At 37.8% G+C, this 22,510-nt stretch overlaps 1 protein-coding gene across 6 annotated transcripts in view; it reads right to left on the reverse strand.

The window, feature by feature from the left end:
• Positions 1-22,510, reverse strand: part of TAOK3 (TAO kinase 3) — a 188,589-nt gene that overhangs the window by 13,823 nt on the left and 152,256 nt on the right. For all 6 annotated transcript variants that reach the window (XM_043440185.1, XM_043440195.1, XM_043440204.1 and 3 more), the window contains 4 exons: positions 21,291-21,425; positions 13,174-13,410; positions 10,807-10,935; positions 6,174-6,377 (listed from right to left, as the gene is read on the reverse strand). In XM_043440185.1, the coding sequence (XP_043296120.1) occupies positions 6,174-6,377; positions 10,807-10,935; positions 13,174-13,410; positions 21,291-21,425 (705 nt within the window). The remainder of the gene's footprint in view (positions 1-6,173; positions 6,378-10,806; positions 10,936-13,173; positions 13,411-21,290; positions 21,426-22,510) is intronic.

The raw sequence follows: 22,510 nt of genomic DNA on the forward strand, positions 1-22,510 counted from the left end.
CTAAGCTCTCCTTGTAGGTCCAGCTATATTATTGCTACTGGGCTTTATGAAACATCTCTATGTTTCTGTAGAAAATACCCTGGTTTTGGTTTTAGCCAGCTCAAATAAATTTCAGTAACATGCAAACAAAAGAAGCTTAATTAATACAGGGACATAAATTTTATGTGTGTTCTTTTTTTCAAAAGTGCAAGTGATAAGAGATACAAAAGAGATGAAGATTATTTGCTAGAAGATTTCCAAAAAGAATGTTATCACTACTAGTTAAGAAGAGCAAGGAAAGGAGAAAGCCCTTAAGCTGAACTTTAAATCAGAACAATAGGGTGCCTCTCCTTTCCAATGGCATCCACTATGGAGAAAATGCAAGATCATTTTCATAAGCGATATCAGTAATATTTGTGCACTGGCATGGTTGAGAAATATCTCGTGTACTTGGGCCTTCCATCCACTTGAAGAGAAGTCCTTTAAACAGTACAGTATCTGTTACTGGAGCAAAGTTGCTAGTCATTCATTTACTTATTCAACAGATATTTGTTTAGCATTTCCTATGTGTTGGGCACTGTTTTAGGTACTAAGAAGGGTCCAGTGAACAAGTACATCCCCTCATGGGCTTATTTTCTAGTGGGGAAATACCTGGAGTATAAATGCCATTTACATTTGTTACAAACAATAAAAGATAATCTCCAGAGCATCTTCCTACATCCTCTCCCACGTTTTTCTTTTCCTTTATTTTCCTTCCTTACCTGGACCATCAAATGGCTTTTAAAAATCACTAACTGGCCCCTAGGTGGCACCAAAGGATGGTGAGGGCCTCTCTGGAGACTAAAGCCAAAGAAAGCTTTTTGGATGGCTAAAGATTCTGTTCCTAGATCACTATCATCTTCAGTCTTTGAGTACCAGGAGCCCCAGTATTGGGCATTTACACATTCCACACATTTTCCTAAATGGAGAAGTTCAAACTGAGTCTCAGCTGCCCAGAGTTCAGAAATTCACAGGGGGAAAAAAGATACAAAGCAAACAGCACTTTCAGAAGAAAACAAATGCTTCTCTGTGTAATGGAATGCTTCAGGATGTTGTCCTTGGAATACTTGCATCAGAATCACTTGGAAGCAACTGGACTTGATAACATGCCACCCAGGTAATTCTGATATATACTAAAGTTTGAGAATCAGTGGAAAAATAATTCAGGGTGTGAGTCAGTTTTAGCTTTTCCACTGACTCATTATGTATGGCATTTGGTAAGACTTCAAATCTACATTTTGGTTTCCTCAGGTGTAAAGTGAGGATAATAGTACCCATCGTGAACTACCAGTCTTGTGAAGTTGAAAGGAAAGACCATAAGAAGATGCTTCAGAATACATATAAACATGCCATTACTATTTTTCTACATTCAGAAGTGAATATCTGGCACACAATAACAAATCTAGATATTATAAACTATTTAAAAGCTGAGAGAAAAATAATACTGAAATGTTTTTTTCTATTACAATTGTAATAGAAATTACCTTTAATTAACTACCTTTAATTCATATGTCTGAGTTGCAGAGATGTTAAGCTGCCTATAATATTTTACACTATGGGAAAAAAACATTATTCAGCTTATTATGAGCCCATTGCTATACCTACATAATAATGTGTAGTGTGCTCTCAATTATTAAAAGTGATTTTATATATCTTGCTCAATCCTAGCTGCAATCCTATGCAGTGGTAAGACTATTAGGATTTAACCATTTTTATATATGATAGTAAGGCATTTGGGAATGGAAAGGCTAACATAAGGTTACATAATTTCTATAAAGTAGAACTGAAGCTAAAACTCAGGTTTTTAGCTTTTCAACATTTTCCACTAAAAATGTCCCAATGAATGGCTTATGTTTTTCTGTTTTATGCTGTTTCAGTCTGGAATACAATATTCTGAAGAATCCTTCTGCTCTAGCTAGACATGATGCAATGGTTGCTTTTAGTCTGTACAAATGATACAATATATATAATAAGGCCACATTCTAGCTTATATAAATTCAATAAAATGAGTTGAGCAAAAATACAAAAACAAATTTCATGGTAGAGGTGATTCTGTGTACTCCATGGATATATGCCTTGGAGGGAGTAGAAGATGAGAGGCAGGCAGCTCCCTTTACCCCAGCGCACATCACATGCACTGAACATCACACCAGGCTGAATATGAACTTAGAGGTGAAACACACATACAATATATGGCCATGACAGTACACCATGGCCACAAAACACATTTCTGTACACATTATTTGAACCTACCTCCTCTGAGATGTGGATCTAGGGTGTATCCCCCAAACACACGTTCCCCAATCACGAAACTATTTAAGTTTCAATGGACGTACTATTGACTTCCTTAAAAGCATCTGATCTGACTCAAAAATTTTTGTGTTCATGCCCACTGACACTGAGTAAGAATGAGAATTCAAAATATAAGTGGGGATGTTGTTAGCCTATGACATTTAATATTTTCTTAGCTTCAGTTCTTAGCTGCGTAACTGGTTAGGAAATCAGTTATGGGCACTGACATGTAGTGATCATAAAAGAGGCTCAACTCAGCCTATGGTGATCTTTTTAAATGTTTTCATTAATAAAAAGGAATGGTGGGGACTTCCCTGGAGGTCCAGTGGTTAAGACTCCACACTTTCACTGCAGGGCACATGGGTTTGATCTCTAATTGGGGAACTAAGATCTTGCATGCTGTGTGGCAAGACTAAAAAAAATTTAAAGTCTACCGAAAAAAAAAAAAAAAGTGTGTGTGGGGGGGATTGCTAATGCTCAGTTTTGGCAAAGGTAGAGGAAAACAAGTACTTTTTCTTGGTGGGAGTTATAAATCCTTAGAGGGTAATTTGACAATATCTATTTAAAATGTAGGTGTATACACTCTGACCTAAAAATTATCCTCCTGAGAATATTATATCCTACAAAATACTTGCTTACATGTAAAAAGTGATGTTGCACAACTCCAACAGAATACCCAGAGAAGTGCCTCATTAAATAAACTATTCTATAGCCATACCAAAAAGTACTATTGATAATTAAAAAGAATGAGGCAGAGTTATATGTTTTAGATAGTAAATGAAAAATAATACAAAAGGAAGAGTTATGAAACAGTAAACTGGATATTTTTGTAGGTTCAGTATCCATTTCCCCTTCTTTTTGTTAACAGGCTCCTGTTTTTGCTTCAGAAACTACTCCACCCTATGTGGAAATCAGAGCAACTACTGAGTAAGTGAATAAGCACATTACCCAATCAAATGCTATCTCTCCTAGGAATTTGAGTCTTAAGCAGAAATGATACAAAGATGAAACATGGTTGGCAGAGGTACATCCAAATGGCAGTGTCTTGAGGAATGACCATTAGCTCTTGCCCTCTAGGTCACGAAGTTGCTTTCCCAGCTTGATTCTTCATCTTTTCCAGCTTGGGTCTTCAGCTCTGTCATCTACCCCATATCCTTCCAATAAATTCCTTTCCATGCTAAATCAGTCAGTTTGTTTCTATTGCTTGCAAATCAAATAACCCACTGGTACTAACAGAATCTCATTTTTGTAAGATTAAAGTTATATATAATATATAAGTTGTATATGTATATATATATACATACATATATATATACACACACACACACACATACGTATCTGAAAAAACTCTGGTAATATATCTGCCAAATTAATGGTGACTGCCTCAGGGTAGAAAATGGGTGGGATGGGATTATCGAGCACTTTCACAACTCAGTGTTTTTCTGCATTTGTCTTTTTCCAATGTTCTTTTATAAATAGAAGACAAAAAACTGAACATTTTTACTAAGGTGACTCCAGAATAATACTAAACAAAGGAAAAGTTAGACTTTTCAGAAATAAACCCTTGTAGAGTTATTCTTCACCCAGTTGGTTAGAACCTGATACTAATGAATATAGTTTCTATCATTTGGAGGAATAATTGTCTTCTATAGCTTTTATTGGCACTAACTGCCCCTTAATCTCAGACTTCTTCCAAATATGTGACACTAGGACAAAAATAATAACTGCCAGTTGGAAAGAATCCCAAATACCTTGTTTCTTTTTGATTTGAATTTTTTAGCCTTCTAACAAACTCAACAGATGTAATATTGAATTAACCAGTTTCTTACCAATACCTCTAAGCTTCTCTGTTTCTGCCCAAATCTACATTTCCCCAGCTCTTAAATCCTAGAAATAACTTTGACTCTACCCTCATCTCTTTCTCATATCCTTTTGTATGCCAAGTCCAGCTTATTTTATACTTCAAAATGTTTCAAACCCATCTCTCTTTTTTGCCAGCTAACACCCTATCTGTGTCTATAGCCTATTCCTACCACTGGATCTCTTTGCTTCTAGTTTCTTCCCTCTAAATTCAATGTTTCTCAACCTTCCACCCCCACCCCCCCATTATTTCCAGCAGGGGCCTTTTTAGCCTCCACCCCTCCCTCATCATCCTCACCATTGAAATGCTAATAACAAACATGTATTGTATATCTTTTTATGTACTCTAGCCCTTCAGAGGGCCACAAGTCACTATAAAATCTAAGATCCCTCCTCCACAAGAACTCCCTTTTTACTCCCCAGGGGGTAATATTGCTCCCACTGACCATGCATGCTCTAATCAATCTGTGCATCACCACCAAACTGGGCTAATCTCTGTAAAGTAGAATGTTAGCCATATCACTCACTGACTGGCTCAAAAATGTTCAGTTTCTCCCTCTTCCAATAAGATGAGATAACACAGACAAACAGCCTGAGCCTGGCCCATGATTATGTGTTCAATAAATTTTAGTTTGCTCCACCCGTTTTTCTTCCCATTTGAATACTGCTCTCCAAAAAGCTTACACCAATTCACATTTTCATTAAATGTGCCTGAAGGACTTGTTTCGCTCCTGCAGCCTAACACTGGGTTTTTAATCTGACTTTGATAATTTTATCAATGTGCTAGCTCACTTGAGGGCTTCTCATGTTACTTCAGGTCACAGTGATTTTCTACTGAACTTTGTCTCTGCAACCAATTCACATTCTGTATTTCTCATCTCAGTGAATAACATCATATTTGTCCAATTTCCCAAATTAGAAACTCTGCATTCATTTTTTGACTCCTCTTACTTCTGAAATTCTCACAGCATTTGGTTTGAATTACTGTCAGTTCTGCTTTAGAAATGTCACTCAGATCTAATCTATATCCCCACTGCTTCTTCCAGGTGGAACTAGAGAAAAGGCATTCTTACTGACCTCACTGTATTTTGCCTTGTACCACTCTAGGCTATCTTCAATGCTGAGGCATTCATTCTTCAAAACAAAGAAAAACTCTCATTGTCATTTCTCTGCTTAAAATTCTCTCATTTTTACTTAGTTCCCTCAATACTGTAAAGCAATTATCCTTCAATTAAAAATAAATAAATAAATAAAAAAGGCAAAAAACCCCCACCTCTCATGCCCATGCAACTGACTTCAGGCTGAAATCTAAAAGCCTTGCCTTAAGAATCAAGGCCCTCCATCCTGCTTTCAACTGTTCCTGCTCTAACACTCCACTCCACACACCCAGAACACTCAACTCCTCTTCAATCACAAAATCTTCCAAGCCCTTTCATGACTATATGCCTATGAGAATTTATTTATGTCTACTATGGTAGACAACATATTACACTGTGATTAGTGTGTTACACGTCTGTTTCTCGTGTCTTCAGAGCAAGCTGAAGGTAGGGAGGATAGCTTCTCAATAGCCATAGCATCTCCAGCACAGTAAGTAAGAAGGCACTCTGTAAGTGCTGGATGACTGAATGAATTACCTTAACCATTCTGTTCTTTCAAGTGTTACACAGAGAGTCACAAAAACTCAAGTCTTTGACAAACAAGTTAAAAGCAAAAATTCTCTATTCTACTTCTTTTGATTCTCTACTGCATGAATTTGGCTTATAATAGGTGTTCAAGAAAATTCTATTTGGAAAAAGTTGATTCCTTGTTCTGTAAATGGGCTTTCTCTGATCAATGGTAAACTCATTCCCTTTCACTTTTGTCTATCTGCTTTGTGTCAGGCATCACACTGAAGTCTGTATAGGTTAAGGACATAGGTATGGACAAAACAGACACAGTCATGATCCTCACAAAGCTTACTGTCTTCATAAGTTAATGACGACAGTTATGGACAAAATACATACCTCCCGAATATTCTGCTGCTCCACTTCATGCCGCTTGATCATTATTTTCCGCTTGAAGAAACGACAGTTTTTGTCATAGTACAGTCTCTGCTGAGTGAGAAGGTGGGCTTCCTCTTCAGCCTGTGTGTGCTGCAAGTTCTCTTTATGCTTGGATATCCGCTCCTGCTTTTCCTTCTTGGGTGTGCTATGGTCTTCATTCATCTCCTTCACAAAACCAAAAACCAAAAAAAAAAAAAAAGCCAAGTTCATCAGGCAAAAGGAACTATAATAGCTTATTGTGATGTAGATTAAATTATTTTTGAAAGCAATTGAGAATGTAAGGTCAGAAAGGCTTGGTGTTGCACTAAACACTCCCCACCCCCCATACCTCCCTCTCCCTTTTTTTTTTAATCAGTTGAGAGGGAGACATGTTAGCTTTCATGTCTGTCTTCTCATGCTCAGAAATCATGGGTTCACTCATTTAACCAACACATGCTTGCTGAGTTCTTATCATGCAACAGGTGCTGTGCAAGGCAAAGGATACAATGGTGAGCAAACGAACATAGTATCTGCCATGATGGGACTTTACAGTCTAGAATCAAAAATAAATCAAAGAACCACAGAAATTAAGTGAAGATTACTGTGATAACTACTGTGTAGTTGAAGTACTTGGTTTGAAGAGTGTTTAATAAAAAATATTTGATCTTGGTAACAACTAAGCTGAAATTTCAAAAATCTATAGGAGTTAACCAGCAAGAAAGGACAGGGAAGAATATTCTGGGCAGAGAAAACAGCATGTGCAAAACTCTTAAGGCAGGTTAACTGAAACATGGTGCAGTTAAGGAACTGAGAGACGGTCAGGGCAGGTGGTACAGTGTGACATGAAATGAAGCTGGACAGGTAGGCAGGACCACTGGAAGTCTTACAGGCCAAGTTAAGGATACTGAGCCTTAGCACAGGAGAAATGGATTTTATATATATGTGGGGGTGTCATAATGAGATGCATTTCAAAAAGATGACTCTGACTGCCATGTGGAAAACAGAATGAAGGAGGCAACAGTGTGTCCATGGAGACAGCTAGGAAGCTATCACAAAGTCCAGGTGAGAGATAATCATAGCTTGGACAAAGGAGGTGGTGACAAGATGGAGAGAAGTAGGCAGATGTCACAGACGGGAGGTAATGCTGCAAATGTCACTAGTTTGAATTTTAGGAAAAAGCATTCTTCATTTGGTATTAGAGGGTAAATAATAAACCGACCTATATTTCCAAAAGAACAAAATACATAATTGTTTTAGATCACATGGGTGAAGGGAAGAAAGCAGTAAATCAGAACAGGTAAGAAGATGTTAGTCTATGGGGAAAGTAAGAAGATCTCTTTTAGAGAAAGTATTGGGCATCCTTTGTTCACACTATTCACACCTACAAGCTGGACCTTTAATATCTGGTTAACTATTCAGTTGAAATCTTTTATTGCTATACCTATTTTACTTAAGTTTTGTGACGTGGACATCACACACTGTTTAGATTGTTTTTGCACTCAGCTAAGAAGTCTTTGTCAGACTTTATATTTTTGGGCTCCAAAATCACTGCAGATGGTAACTGCAGCCATGAAATTAAAAGACGCTTACTCCTTGGAAGGAAAGTTATGACCAACCTAGACAGCATATTAAAAAGCAGAGACATTACTTTGCCAACAAAGGTCCGTCTGGTCAGGCTATGGTTTTCCAGTGGTCATGTATGGATGTGAGAGTTGGACTGTGAAGAAAGCTGAGCACTGAAAAATTGATGCTTTTGAACTGTGGTGTTGGAGAAGACTCTGAGAGTCCTTGCAAGGGAAGGAACCAGACCATCCCAAGGAATCAGGTGGGTTCCTGGAGACTGATGAACCTCCAAAACTTTGCCACCTCATACGAAGAGTTGACTTATTTGAAAAGACCCTGATGCTGGGAGGGATTGGGGGCAGGAGGAGAAGGGGACGACAGAGGATGAGATGGCTGGATGGCATCACTGACTCAATGGACATGAGTTTGAGTGGACTCTGGGAGTTGGTGATGGACAGGGAGGCCTGGTGTGCTGTGATTCATGGGGTCGCAAAGAGTCGGACACGACTGAGAGACTGAAGTGAACTGAACTGAAGAAGTCTGTGTAAATCAACTTTCAACTTTCCTGTTCCAGTGAAATCTCAAGTGAAATATAATCAACAAGAGCAAGAGCTATTTCCATCATGGAGTAAGCTGGGATCACAACAGGAAGGCTGGTGGACTCATTTCTAGATGCTGTGACTTCAGTACTAGGTTTGGCATTAACCACTATATTGCACATCCAAACTGAAATATGATCATAAAAATTCACTTCAAAATCAAGAATAAATTATTTCTGGATCATCCATCATTCTGGATTACCCAGACCCCAGTTATCTATCAACAGTAGGGATAATGGAGATTGTTCTGTCATCTCAAGGATGATACCTTTTATTTTTTTTAGGATTATACCTTTTATATCGATATTTAAGCATACATGACATTTTCTTTTTCCAAAGATTTTTTTTTTTTGATGTGGACCATTTTTAGAGTCTTTATTAAATCTGTTACAATATTGCTTCTGTTTTTTCTTTTTTTAATGTTTTGGTTTTTTGACCAAGAGGTATGTGGGATCTTAGCTTCCCTACCAGGGATAGAACCCCCTACACTAAAAGGCAAAGTCTTAACCAGTGGACCACCAGGGAAGTCCCTGCCATTTTCAACAGTCTGAACTAAGCTTTACTTCATAAGGAGTAATACTAGATTTGCATAGAGAAAGTCTTATTATAGAGGCTGTCTTAAATTGGGTGTAGGTTTGTTTTTTTTTCATGAGAATGTGAAGGACTTGTACGCTTAGACCTGTGGTCTTTAGCACTCATAAATCTGAGTATGGTGAACCCAAAATAGCTCTATGCCTGAGGACTGAGTGGGGACTCTCGAACGCTGTTCTGTGGGAGAATCTTCTAAAGATGGAGTTCATATAAAGCTTCAAATACCTTAGTGGTACAAATGCTCAAAATGGAGGCTGCAGCCATAAAGTATGGCTTCTAGAGCATGAGAAAACACATTGAGCTATAAGTAAAAATCTATCTGCAGTTGAGAAAATTCCAAAATTTCTTATTGAAAAATCAAGGTTATCTCTGTGATCTAGTAACATCTATTAGGATATAATAATCCAGATCAAGAAATAACTAAGAGGAAATGGAGAGCATGTAAACCTTCTTGGTTGGGCTATTTCTCTCCATAGCCTGGTTTTCCAGACCTTACAGTGTCAGAGATGATTCTCATTCTGGTAGTGCAGGTCAGATAGAAATTTCTGTCAGTTCCAACAATTACCAGTGACCCATCTGGGCAGAGCAAACCCCAAGGCACTTGCTTTTAGTTCTTGATTAAAAAAGAACTGTTTAAAAAAAAAAAAACAAACTGAAGAGGAACCTAGCTAACTCTCATATTGTTAATTTGGAATATGTGTCCAAGTGACTGATTTCATATACTAAATCAAATCCCATCTGACTTCTGTTAAGCCTTAATACACTAGTAGTCCACAAGTGAGAAACTAAGTCTTATGAGAAGGAATGTCTATGGAACTGCAGGCAATTCACCTGTAAGTCCTGGTAAAAGGAGAAGTGAAGGCACTCGAGCTTCCAGTTCAAACTGCAGTTCCTCAGAGGAACTCTAAGTCCACTAGAGGTCTTCAACCAAATACTAAAGAATCAGTCACTCACTGATCAAATATTTCACATGTGCCAGGCACAGGGAAGTAATGACACAAAGGAAAAAGACATATGGTCTTTGCTCTTACTACTTACTGGCTAGTAGGGTAAAACAGCTCAAATAATCATATATCTATATATAGATACATATAAAATAGAAAATTAGTGTTATAACACCAGAGGTACCTATCTTGGTCAAGGCAGTCAAGGGAAGGTTTTCCTGGGGAAGTGAAATTTAAGTTATGGTACTAATAAACAATCCTTAGTCTTACAAGGAGGTTGGAAAGGGATTGGGAGTGGGGATGGGGAGAGTCCTTGGTGAAAGAAAGAGTGTGAGCAAAGACTGTGGAGATGGGCAGAGCTGGATACATTTGAGGACCCAAAGATGACCACTGTGGCAGGAGTAGTGCTGAGTTGGAATGGGTAAGAGGTGAAGGGAAAGTTGGTGTGAGGTGAGAAGGGAGGCTGGTAGCTGGCCACACAGGGACTTCTAGTATTTTGATCAATGAGCAAATACAAATGAAAGAGCAATGAGAAGTCAATAAATATTATAATCATGAAGTGATATGATGAAACTTATGTTTGAAAAGATCACTGGCTGACATGTGGAGAATAAACCAGAAGTAGGCAAGAATGGTTTAGAGTGAAACCAATGGTTCCTGAAGTGGTCCTGGACAAGCACCATGAGCATCACACGGGAATTTGTTAGGAATGAACATTTCAAACTTCACCCCAGATCCACTGAATCAGAACATCTAGTAGTGGGTTAGCAATCTGTGTTAATAATCACTTCAGGTAATTATACTGGAAAGTTTGAGCATTAATGGGTTATGATATTGTTCATAATGTAAGATGAATTGATTTTAAGTTCTAGCCATTCTAATGGCAACTTGATGACTACAAAATAATGGTATGCTTACCTCTTTTATTTTTTCCTTACAAATCTTATACTGCTTCTTCTGACTTTCTAAGAAAGTTGTCAAGTCTTTCTTTTGCTGGGCCAAGATCTGTTGCTGGAACTTCTTCTCATCCGCTGCAGCTACCTTTGCCTGATAAAATAACAAATATAATATAGGATGAATTGTTCTTGACACAGAATTCAGCTGTCTATTCTCCAATGCATTCAAAGAGTGCATAAGTACTGAATAGTATAATTTTTTTGAACACATAATTTATTAAACACAGAAAAGGAAATACCTGTTTTGATTCTCTAGTATCTTAAAACAAACAAAAAAATTTTAAAACTTTTGCCATCAAAAAATACATTCCCAATTATGGGAAAAACATGAAGGTAAACCGTAAATGTGTTTTATTGGACACAGACATAAAATAAATGGGATGAAATAAGGACCAAGGATTATAATAAGAACTCTTCATTATATTGTTGGTGGCCCAAGGGCTAAATTATAAAATAGAGAAATAACCATGACTGGCCGGTTTTGTTCCCGCCCCCCCCCCCCCCCCTCAAGAATTTAACTCTCTGGTTATTTCAACTATCAGATTTCTGAATGAGGTCATCTTTAGTATAACAGGCAAAAATGAATGACTTTTTGTTTTCTGAAGGATCTGCTATAATCCACAATAGTTGGATATTAGGACATTTTGAGGACTCCTAGATGGATAGAAAACAGACTAGTCTTTGGCCATATAAGCCTGAATGCGCCCAATCTCATCTGATCTTGGAAGCTAAGCAGAGTCGGGCCTGGTTAGTACTTGGAAGGGAAAAAACAGAGCAAATAAAAGATAACCCAACCAATACTGGCTCCTGAAAGTGACCAAATCTAAGCTTAAGGGAACCATAGGTGAAGCACACGTGTAAGATGATATACTTAGAGAACAGAGGGGGAAGTATGCTTCTTGGTTCTTTCTATGAATCTTTTCACTTTTATCTTCTATTATGAATAGTTTTTCCATTATGAGCAATTTTTTCCACATATTTACCCAATCTAATTCCCAATAAAGACTGACTAGTTTATTTAATCAATATTACCCATTTGGGCAGAGGTTTTCATGACACACTGCCTCTAGATTGATGGCTGTTTGGGGGAATGCTCCTACAATTCTGATCATTTCTCCCATGTAGAGAGAGAGAGAGAGCTAGTGAGCCTGATTACTGAAGCACCCCTGACACCCTGTCCCCAGTCACTCCATCCCCAGAGAGCACAAATTCACCCCTGCTTTCCCACACTATGTAACTAAATAAGTCTTATCAGGGTGGGAAAGGCAACTGGTTTAGTACTGCCAGTGCCTGGGTGGGTGAGTCTGTTTAATTTTGTTTGAGGTTGTTAGGCCCATTTCCCTTCAGATATAAATCACTTCTCTAACATTTACTGGTAATAAAGTGATATTTTGACTATCTGTATTACCCTCCTGTCTTTAAAATATATATATATATATATATTTATTTATTATAAATATTATTTATTTATTTATTATAAATATTTATTTATTTGGCTGTGCCAGGTCTTAAGTTGTGGCATGTGGGACCTTTAGTTGCAGCACGTGGGATCTAGTTCCCTGACCAGGGATTGAACCTGGGTCCGTTGCATTGGGAGCATGGAGTCTTAGTCAATGGACCACCAGGGTAGTCCCCCATCTTGTCTGTTTTGAAAATTAGTTTAGAACCTGGATGGGGAAGAAAGATGTTCATAGAAGACCCAACAGTAGCCAGATCAACTATTTGCTGCCATTGGTCAGGTGCCCATTCGTAGGCCAATCACCACTAAAAGGGACTATTTGTAGAGCACTTTTCTTTTGAAGAGGACTGTGGGTGAGGCAAGCACAGTAACAGACCTGAAAGGTGCAAGTTTCCATAGGATAGAAGCAGCTTGTTTCTTTTTATTTGTATCACACCTCCATCAGGGAACTGATGCTCAGAATACATTTGAATAGACAAGGATGCAATATATACTTTCAATTACTATTTGAACTTTTAATGGCAAATTTAAGTAGCCTCATAAAACCTGGACCCCCTGGAGAAGGAAATGGCAACCCACTCCAGTATTCTTGCCTGGAAAAGTCCATGGACAGAGGAGCCTGGCGGGCTACAGTCCATGGCGTTACATGACTGAGCATGTGTGCACGAGGGTGGAGGGAGATGGGTTGGTAGCAATAAAGTGGTAGAACTAAAAAAAAAAAAAGAAAAAAAACCTGGACGCCCTTCCCCAAAGCAACCCGTTCCTCCATCACCAAAAAGCACATCACGCCTGCCTCCTGCTCACGGGATGTGGCTGACTGGGACAGGTTTGGCTTGGCTGTGGCAAGAGGGCATGAGTATGTATACTGACCTCCTTTTCTATGATAGCCACTTGCTTCTTGGCCAGCTTCTCCAGCTCGATGGACGAGTTGTTGGCATGCGTCTCCACCTCCTTCTGTAGCTTGAGGCGGTGCTCGTCCATCTCAGCCTTCAACTTGTTCTCCAGGGCGATCAGCTGCTTCTGGTGCTGGCGCCGCATCCGCTTATAACCTGACATCTGTTCCCGCAACTCGTTCTCCTGCTCATGCTCATGGATCTGTCGTGTAACCTGATTTGGGTTGGGAACAGAACTCAGGTTACCAGATTCGTGGAAGAGGAACGTTCAGGCAAAGCAGAAGAACCCTCTGGTAGAATATTATTTATCATCGTCAGCATCAGTTGAATTATTATTTCCTGAACACTCACATGTTCCAGGCACTGTGTTGGGTCATCTCTAATCCTACAAACCATCTCATTCACTTGTTCATTCTATTCACTCATGAAGTACTGTTACCACCACCATTTTATAGATGAAGAAATTGAGACTTAAGGAAATTAATGTATCCATTCAGCCAAATATATTCACATAGTTTTGATATATAACAATATATATCCTCATGGTCATATAGCTAATAAAGATTAGAGCTGGGATGCAGACCCATTTCTATCTGATTTCAGAAATAGCACGTGCTATTTCCACTACACCAGCATCTTTCAACCTCAGCACTACTGACAATGAGCCAGATAATTCTTGGTTATGAGAGGCTGTCTTGTGCATTGTAGGATGTTTAGCAGCATCCGACCCAACAGATGCCAGTAGCACGTCCCAAGTCAAGACAGTATTAAAAATGTCTGTAGACATTGCCAAATGTCCCCTGGTGGGCATCTCTCTCTGGTTGGGAGGCACTGCACTATAGCATGCTGATTATTTGTTTCTTTTTAAAGATCATGTCTCTAACAGTCATTTTAAATATTCTTTTAAAATAGTTTGAATGAGATTTATTTCTGATTCTTAATATGAACTGAGTGAGAGTGAGAGCAAGCTCTTTCCTTTTAAATCATCTATCTCCTTCCTCCCCTTCCCCACAAAAGAGATATTAACAAATATAAACACTCACTTGCTCTCTGAGGAGAAAAGATTCCTGTAATTTTGGGATGGCTATTTTTCTTAGTAATTTTTCCTTAACCCATTCTCAAGTGACTATCCAACAAACTAAAGATTGTAAGTGTAAATTTCAGCATCTCTTGTTTCTATTAAACCTTTTCTGATTTTCCAGTCCTTTCTTCAATTTACAACCCCTCATTATTGTCTTGTTAAAAGTCTCTGGTCACTTCCCTCTAATCTTCCCTAGTTTAGTAGAAAGTCTTAATTACATAACTATAACTTTAATTTTGTTTTACACTATATAATTCAGTCATTCCAATCTACTACTATAAGACACTTCTCCCCAGCCTAACCCGCAGACAAGTTTTACTGGACATTTTCATGCTGTTCTTAATTCTCTCTACTGTTTTCATTTAATGGGTCAAAGTACATTTTGTACAAAGGACAGTTTGTTTCTTTGCTCTTTTTAGAAGGTGTCCCTGCATTCTTGACTGAGTCCTTATTATCAAGAGAGTGCTGTTCTGTAACTGGATAGCATTATCAAAGTACACCATTAAACAGAAGGCAAACTCTGAAATCTTTCCAGTTGAATCTAACACTAGGTTTCTCATATTCATTTTTCTTTTCTAAAGGACAACACTCTTTAAGAATAAAGAATAAGAGCAGAAGATGTTTTAAGACCAAAAAACAAACAAAAAAACAGGATAACATCACCAAAGAGGCACCTGACACTTTAAAGAAAATAATCTGTTGTGCCATCATTATTTTTTTTAACATGTACCGATTTCATGATAAAAGGAAGAATTAGTTTGAAATATGTGTATATGTTTCACTTTTTTGTGTCTTTCTGAAGTTCAATCATAGAGGAAAAAAATTCCAATCAACTGAAAGGATACCATTTAGTTCTTTTCATGTTCACTTCTTTTTCAGACAAATATGGCAGTAAAGTGTCTGTGTCAGGGTAACGGGTTTGAGACATGTTTCACACATAAATTTTTTTTTTTCTTATTTGATCATCCCTTCCTTAATCAAATTCTCAAAGTTGAGATGTGGCACACTCTACATACAGCCATCATGACACATTTAAAACTTGCCAGCACATTGTTTGACTGGCTTGTGGTCAATAAAATATTCTCAGGATGGCCACTTCCCTAAACCAGGCAGCCTCAAGATAAAATGGAAATGAGTTGTGTCAAGAACATTTTCTATCCTAATTGGTGGGTGAGTCCCTGTGAAGAGGGTGGTCTTACCACATACCAGATCATATAAGCAAGTGGCAGAGACAAATTACAAGCTCACCATGTTATCATTGTACATCACTGAATGTCAGGGGAGACATTTTGCTTGTAAATGCGAATGCATCCCGTAATTTGCATAATCACTTTCTTAAACTCCTAATGTCACCTTTCATTTGTTACAACCATAATTTCTAAATTTCAAAGTAATTGTCTTTTCAGGTACATTTAGAGATACAGAGTTTTAGAGTTCCATGCTCAAGCTAGATAGATGAATTTAAATAAAAGTATAATGATATTTCATTTATCAAGTCTAACATGAAATACATTAAACTATATTATTATAGTTATGTATTCAGTATGTTTTAAGTTTATACCTTGTGTTTTACGAATAACACTCTCTAGTCAACAATTAAAAATAGCTCATAATTTTAATCATGCGTTATGGTTTACACAATGTGCTTTCACATGTAATTTATTTCTTTAATTTTCATAAAGCCTGGGATTTGAACTAAGGTCCTAGGCTCTTGAATTGACTGAGGAAATTCATATCACCAAGGCAGAGAAGAAATGATACTTTCTGTTATGAAGTAATGGAGGGAACCAAACACCCAAAAGAGTGACAGCTGGAAAGAAAGGGAAGTCTAAACTACAAACTGAATAACTCTGAAGATTTGAAAAAGTTATCAAAATGTAATCGACTGGTTTTTACAATGATAGCCTCAAAAATGTGATCAACGAAAAATGAGTAGTATCATCTTACTATACTAAATAGGTTTCTGGGAGATAAATCTCATTCCATCCCTCCCTAAATAACTGATCTTGGGCAAATTACATAAATTCTTGAAGTCTAACAATATCTTCATTTGTAATGGGGAATAACACTTGTGCCTAGCAAGGTGTCTGACACATAGGAGATGTTGAATATATGTTGGTTTCCTTCTTCTGCCAAACTAAGAATAATTTTTTTTCTCCTCAGGATTTCTGGTGATGGAGACATAGTATAGAGGTGAATCCAAATTTGCTGTGTGACATGGAGTCAACCCGGTCCCTCTGACAGCCCGGAGGGGTGGGGTGGGGTGGGAGGCGGCAGGAAGGTCCAGGAGGGAGGGGAAGCACGTATACCCATGGATGATTCATGCTGATGCATGGCAGAAGCCAGCACAATAATGTAAAGCAGTTATCTTCCAAAAAAAATTAAAAAAAAGAAGTGGATCCAAGAGAAAGGGCAAATTTAACAATAAAACTGTACCTGTATCCAGGTTGTAGATTATAAGTATATATAATTTCTGACTCTGAATTAGCTATTTCATGTATCTGGAATAATATATAAAAATAAAAAACCATAAATGAAGACTGAACTTTTTTCAGAAAGTTTCTGTAGCCATTGCTTTCTACCCTACTTATTACAGCAAAATTTGGCCCTAAAACAAACCACTTCATCCTAAGTGTACTTTATGCCTATCCCAAGTACAGAACATTGCACTAGGAGGCTAATAAACAACTTACTAAAGATAAAAGAGGAGTATGGTGGCTGATAATGTTACCCTCTTAAGAGATCAAAGCCAACTTACAAGATTAATTATGTGGAAGAATCAAAATAACATATATAATAAAACTGGCCACCTCAGCACTTAAAACAAATGAACTTTATAGCAAGTTCTTAAAAAGAATAGAATGAGTCACATACTGGCATCAGAAATTTGTCATTCCACTCTTTATAACACCTAGGGAAAAAAATGTTTCAAATTCATACTAAAGTAATGACTGATCACAGGCAATTCTGCCTTATACAGAAAAACTGACATGAGGAGCTTTGAAATGCACACTTACAAATCCAAATTCTCCTGTGATAAGAGGACTGGAAGAGACTTCATTCATTCATTCATTCAACACTTTTATTGAGAGACTATGATCATGTGAGTTGGGCGGTAGCACAAGTGAAAAATAGTATCAGCAATGATCTTAGTGAGATTAAAAAATGAAGAAAAAGGAAAAGAGGAGATATGCAATATTTTGATAAGCAGCCTCTGGTACATTTATGCTGAGGTTCTAGTATTTTTATGCTTGTCTATCAAACTCATTCAGGTATACAATTTCACAGTCAGCTCAATGATTAGGTTGCATTTTTAAAAATCAAGTGAAGATTTCATTTTTATATGAGCTTTTCTATTGAATCTGGTAAAACCAAAGTAAAAGAATCTATATTTAAATGGATAGAACAATAATCATTTTTCTCTTACATGCTTTCCTGGAGATAAGAAATTAAGAGTTTCATGCCCCTCTCCCTAATTTGCATTCTAACATAAATCCACACATATAGCAAGACCACCGCATTCTAGTGAGAATTCCTTTACAAGGCCAGACAGAGGCTGAACTAACTTATAGAATGGCCTTGGTGCTCTCTACAGTAACATCTACTTGGGAACTGCCAGGGACCCAGGACCTTATGAAATTTTAAGAAATGACATCAGATGTAACAACAGCTGAAAACACACGCATGGGTCACTAATCTAATTAAAATATTAGGGCCTCCATTCACCAATAATAAAAACTCAAGGAAAGCACATCTCAAGAGTCCAAGAAGTCAGATGAGTAATTCTGAAGAATTATATAAATAACTCCTTTCTTCAGATAACAAATCAGCCCAGTATGAACTTTCTTACAGAAAAAGAAAAAGAAAGGATAAAAGAGATTCTATTAAATGTCCGTCCTTCTAATTTTTCAATATAAGGTGAATAACCTCTGCTCTTAAATTACATACATACATATACATGTATATATATCTGTATAGTTTCTTTAGAGCTTACTCTGGCATCAAGGTCCTTTATTATAAATATAATTGTGCAACAGTCCATGATAATGTAAAAAAAAAAATCTCAGTTTTAAGGTGCCAAAATAATAAAAATATCTAGTAGTAAAAGCCTGTAGATCCCTGGCTTAATATATTTGTCAACAGCCCCATTCAAAAGCACAATGTAGAAAGAAATGCTAAGGGGAAAAACCACAGAGCTAGGCCTCTTACAAGTTTATGCAGAAGAGGCAGGCTGACAAAACAAATTTGAGGAATTGCAATTACTGTTTTTTTTTATCAGTTTGCAAGTCTCTTTAAAACAGACATCACTCATTTATCTAGTAACTGAAAAACTAATTTCTAAATTCTTTTTCTTTTTTGCTGTTCACTTTTAGATCACTCTATGGCTTGCTAACACTTCTGCTAGAATGTTATAAAGAAAGAGTAAGACCAAAATAAATAAACCAGTATAGTATTTTTACTAACTATGAGAAGTGAAGTTTCAACAGTGACTTGATTATTTAAACCCCAGTCTTTCATTTTTCCATGATCTTGTTCTTACTTTTATGTCATTTTAAGGAATTTCAGACTTTCTCATTTGCGTAGGGATCCACAAAAATAATAAGGTGTGAGATAAGTTTTTAAAAATTAGATACTTCCTTTTGATGTTCTAGTATCCTGATTTATATATTCCTATTGGGATTAGCCTTTAAAATAATATAATGGATAGCGGAACTGTAGTAATCGATAATATACATTAAAATATCCATACTAATAGTTAGATTGTCCAAAATGGGACAAGGGACAACTCAACACCATACTACTTTTCCCTTCATTAATTTTTTTCTCCCTAAAATCCATTAAATACAAATACCACTGAACTCTAATAAACTTGCATCAATCCCACTTTGACTTCCAAGTGACCACATTTGCAGAAGATTTTACACATAAACCAACTTATTCTGTGACTACAGAAACAGCCTATCAGCCATTCTGTCTTTAACTTAATGCAGGTGCAAGGGCCTTCTAGCAAATCAAAAGTCCATCAGATAGACTGATCCCAGCTGTTCTCTGAATGGGCACTAGGAAGTCTGCAGGATTCAGAAGGGTCCCTAAGGACTCTGCCTGTGGCCCTGAGATGGCCTAGTAGGGAAGCAGCTTTCATCATCCACAGAGAGGGAGACTGATGGCTGATGTACACACAGAGTAGCCCTGGGTGAGTCCACAAATGCAAGTGTGAGATCATTCTGGCATGGCAGTAGTGATCTTCCTTGGCGGCAGGAGAGGTCATGAATATATGATGTGGGAATGAGGGTGTGGCAAGTTGACAGAAGAGAGCCTGTCCCAGAGAGGGAAAACCCACAATGTCTGCCTCAAATATTCAAAACCTGCTTATGGGGCTCTGAATCTCAAAGGCTGTTCATTTCTCCTCTCATTTCAACATGCACGAGTATGGATAAAGGTACAAGTCTCACAAGAGTCAGTGGTAAGTAGTCATATTCCAACCATACCATATTTCTTCTTTTATCATGTATTATGGTATGAAGGTATTTATTCTTTAATAATTTCATGATACTTTATTTAGACTCAAAGCATGTTTTAGAGTTGGCTTAAACAATCATTAGCAAATATAGAGTGGACATTTTAAGATCTCCATTACACAGTACAGCATGCATTTAAAATGAAAAATTGCTCACTGAAGAGAATGCAAGAAACTTCTATACAAAGGAACTTAAAGGCAGGCTTATTTATAAGCAGCCTAAATTAAATTGCTTGCTTTTAGACAGCAGCAGGCATATCAATATGTAGGTGCTTTAACTTCCATTTTCCTTATATTTTGGGTTTTTCAAAATTACAATCCATTATCAATCTCAAAGATAAATGAAGCCTTTTAAAACACTTGAGAAATAAAAGTGGAAATCAAATTTTAAAAATAGGACAAGAAAAAAATCATCATTTCTGGGTCGGCCTCGGATGATGTCATCATAGGTTCTAAATGTAATAGCTGGGCAGCGTACACTAACTCTTCCTGCCCATGTGACCTCTAACATCAATTCAGGCAAAACAACTAATATTTCAATAATTTTTTTGGCTGAGAAGTGAGATTTGGAAGCAAAAGATTAAAGAGAGTTTAGAGTGCCAAGGATGAAACGATGTGAGTGTGTGTGTGTGTATGTGTATGTGTGTGTGTGTGACTGTGAGTGCGCACGCGCACGCGTGGGGGGGCTGAGGGGAGGAGGCATGAAAACTAACTCTTCCAGCACACACCCCTTTTGCTACTACAAGGGCATCCAGCAATCACATTTGCAATAGTAAAAATGCTGAAGGATCCTACAGTATCTTTGCTCCCACAACCATCCCGACCCTCTCTTACAAAGCCCTTCTTGCTCTACGGGTGCCAGGAAATTCTTCAGGGGTTAAATGGGGAAGTGCAGCCACTACCATTGTTGCAATAAATAAATGAATGAACCAGAACGAACCAGCAATCCATCCCTGGGAACCAAGTATCTTATTTCCTACAATTATATACGCTAGCCAGCAACCATATATATATATATATATATATATTTAAATTGTTTTATCTTTTGCTGTGTGTGTACACATTATAAACACACATGCATCTATACAAAAAGGAGCATAGTGCCCTGCATACACACATGCCCAATACCTTTAAAATATTTTTTTAGCATTATTATTTCAATGAAAAGATAAACAGCTGTTACAAAACTGGATACATTAGCAACTTCATCTCAAAGGCCTTTTATTTTGCACACACAGCATATATAAATACACACACACACACACACACACAAAGGGTTTTTTTTTCCATGCCATAGACAATGCTAAAATATCTGAGATCAGGTTGCTATGCCAACAGATTTTTTCTAAAATGAATAAAATTATTAGGAGGGAGAAAACATTCTTGACTCCTTTCCTCCCATCCATGAAGCCGAGAGAGGCTCAGGGAGGGCGAGAGGCTGCCAGATGGGGAGGAGGGGAAGGAAGGGAAGGTGGGTAGAGGGGTGTTTGCTTACCAAAGATGCTGATTTGATCGTGGCAAAGCGCTCTCTGTTCCGGTAGTGGAGGGCCTGGCTCTGAACTGACTGGGTAGGCCGCGGCTCAGGCCTGGGATCGCCGTGGCCCGCCTCATCCCTTATGAATACATGATCCTGCAGAAATGGATAAAAACAAGGAGAAAGTCCAGCTGTGCTCTTTCCTCGCCGGCTGCCTCTCTCTCACCCCTCTTTCTGCACAAGCACTGCTGTTTGAAATGCATAGTTTAGCTCTCTGCTAGTCCCCGCAGCTCCCACGGTACAAAATGAATAAGCAACACATTGCAGCCTTCAGTTAGGAATGTCAGCTGATCGCTAGTGGGATGCCTTCTGAATCCCTGGCAGGCTTTTTCTTTACCTCCAGAATTACATATATGCAAAAGAAAAAAAGAATAGAAAAAACAAGGTAATGTACAGACTCCTTAGAACAGTTTGCTTAAAACGCTGTAACCAAATAATTCCTTTAAAAATGTCATGTCCATGTCTAGCAAGGAGGATGCTGGTGGCTTTTAACATAAAAGCGAGCCTCCGCCTCATTCCCTTGAAAGATCTGCTTTTTCAATTTAATTTTATTTGAAATCTGTTCGGTAGGATCATCGTTCTGCCTAGAACCAGTGTAGGCTTGTGCTGAACTGCCTCTCTATCTTGTGCTGGGAAGATTCGGCAGTCACTGAGGGATCCTGCTTTCCAGTCATGATCGTACACAGTTCTAGCACCTTCTCTCTACAGCTTCTGAAAGGATTTTTTTTTTCAGATTTAAAGAGACAGGCATACAATTTTAACCAAATGATACTTTCACAAATTCTTTCTCAACTCTGTGTCGGTATGGTCACAAGAGTGAGTATAGCTGGAATTTAATGCCCTTGATTGATTTAATCAAGTCTGTGCTTCTTGGCGGGCAGAGATGATTAATCTTATTGTAATGCCCAGTGAAAAATAACATTCCCTGTAAGGATAATAATGGATGTTTCTTAAATGCCATTGAAATGACTTTTAAAGGGGAAAATGCTTTCAAAGGGCGATGCTTTGCTCTATAAAAGATGAAGTGGTCAGTCAGTAAGTAGCACTAACCTTTCAGAAAAAAAAATACTATAACAAGTAATAACTCAGAAACATGTACAACCATGGGGGATTTTCAAATAGTACATGTTCAGGACGGGGAAGGAGAAATTAATTCTCTTGTTGCCCTGGGGTTTTAGGAG

This window comes from Cervus canadensis, chromosome 1, assembly GCF_019320065.1.
Source record: "Cervus canadensis isolate Bull #8, Minnesota chromosome 1, ASM1932006v1, whole genome shotgun sequence".
NCBI lineage: Eukaryota > Metazoa > Chordata > Mammalia > Artiodactyla > Cervidae > Cervus > Cervus canadensis.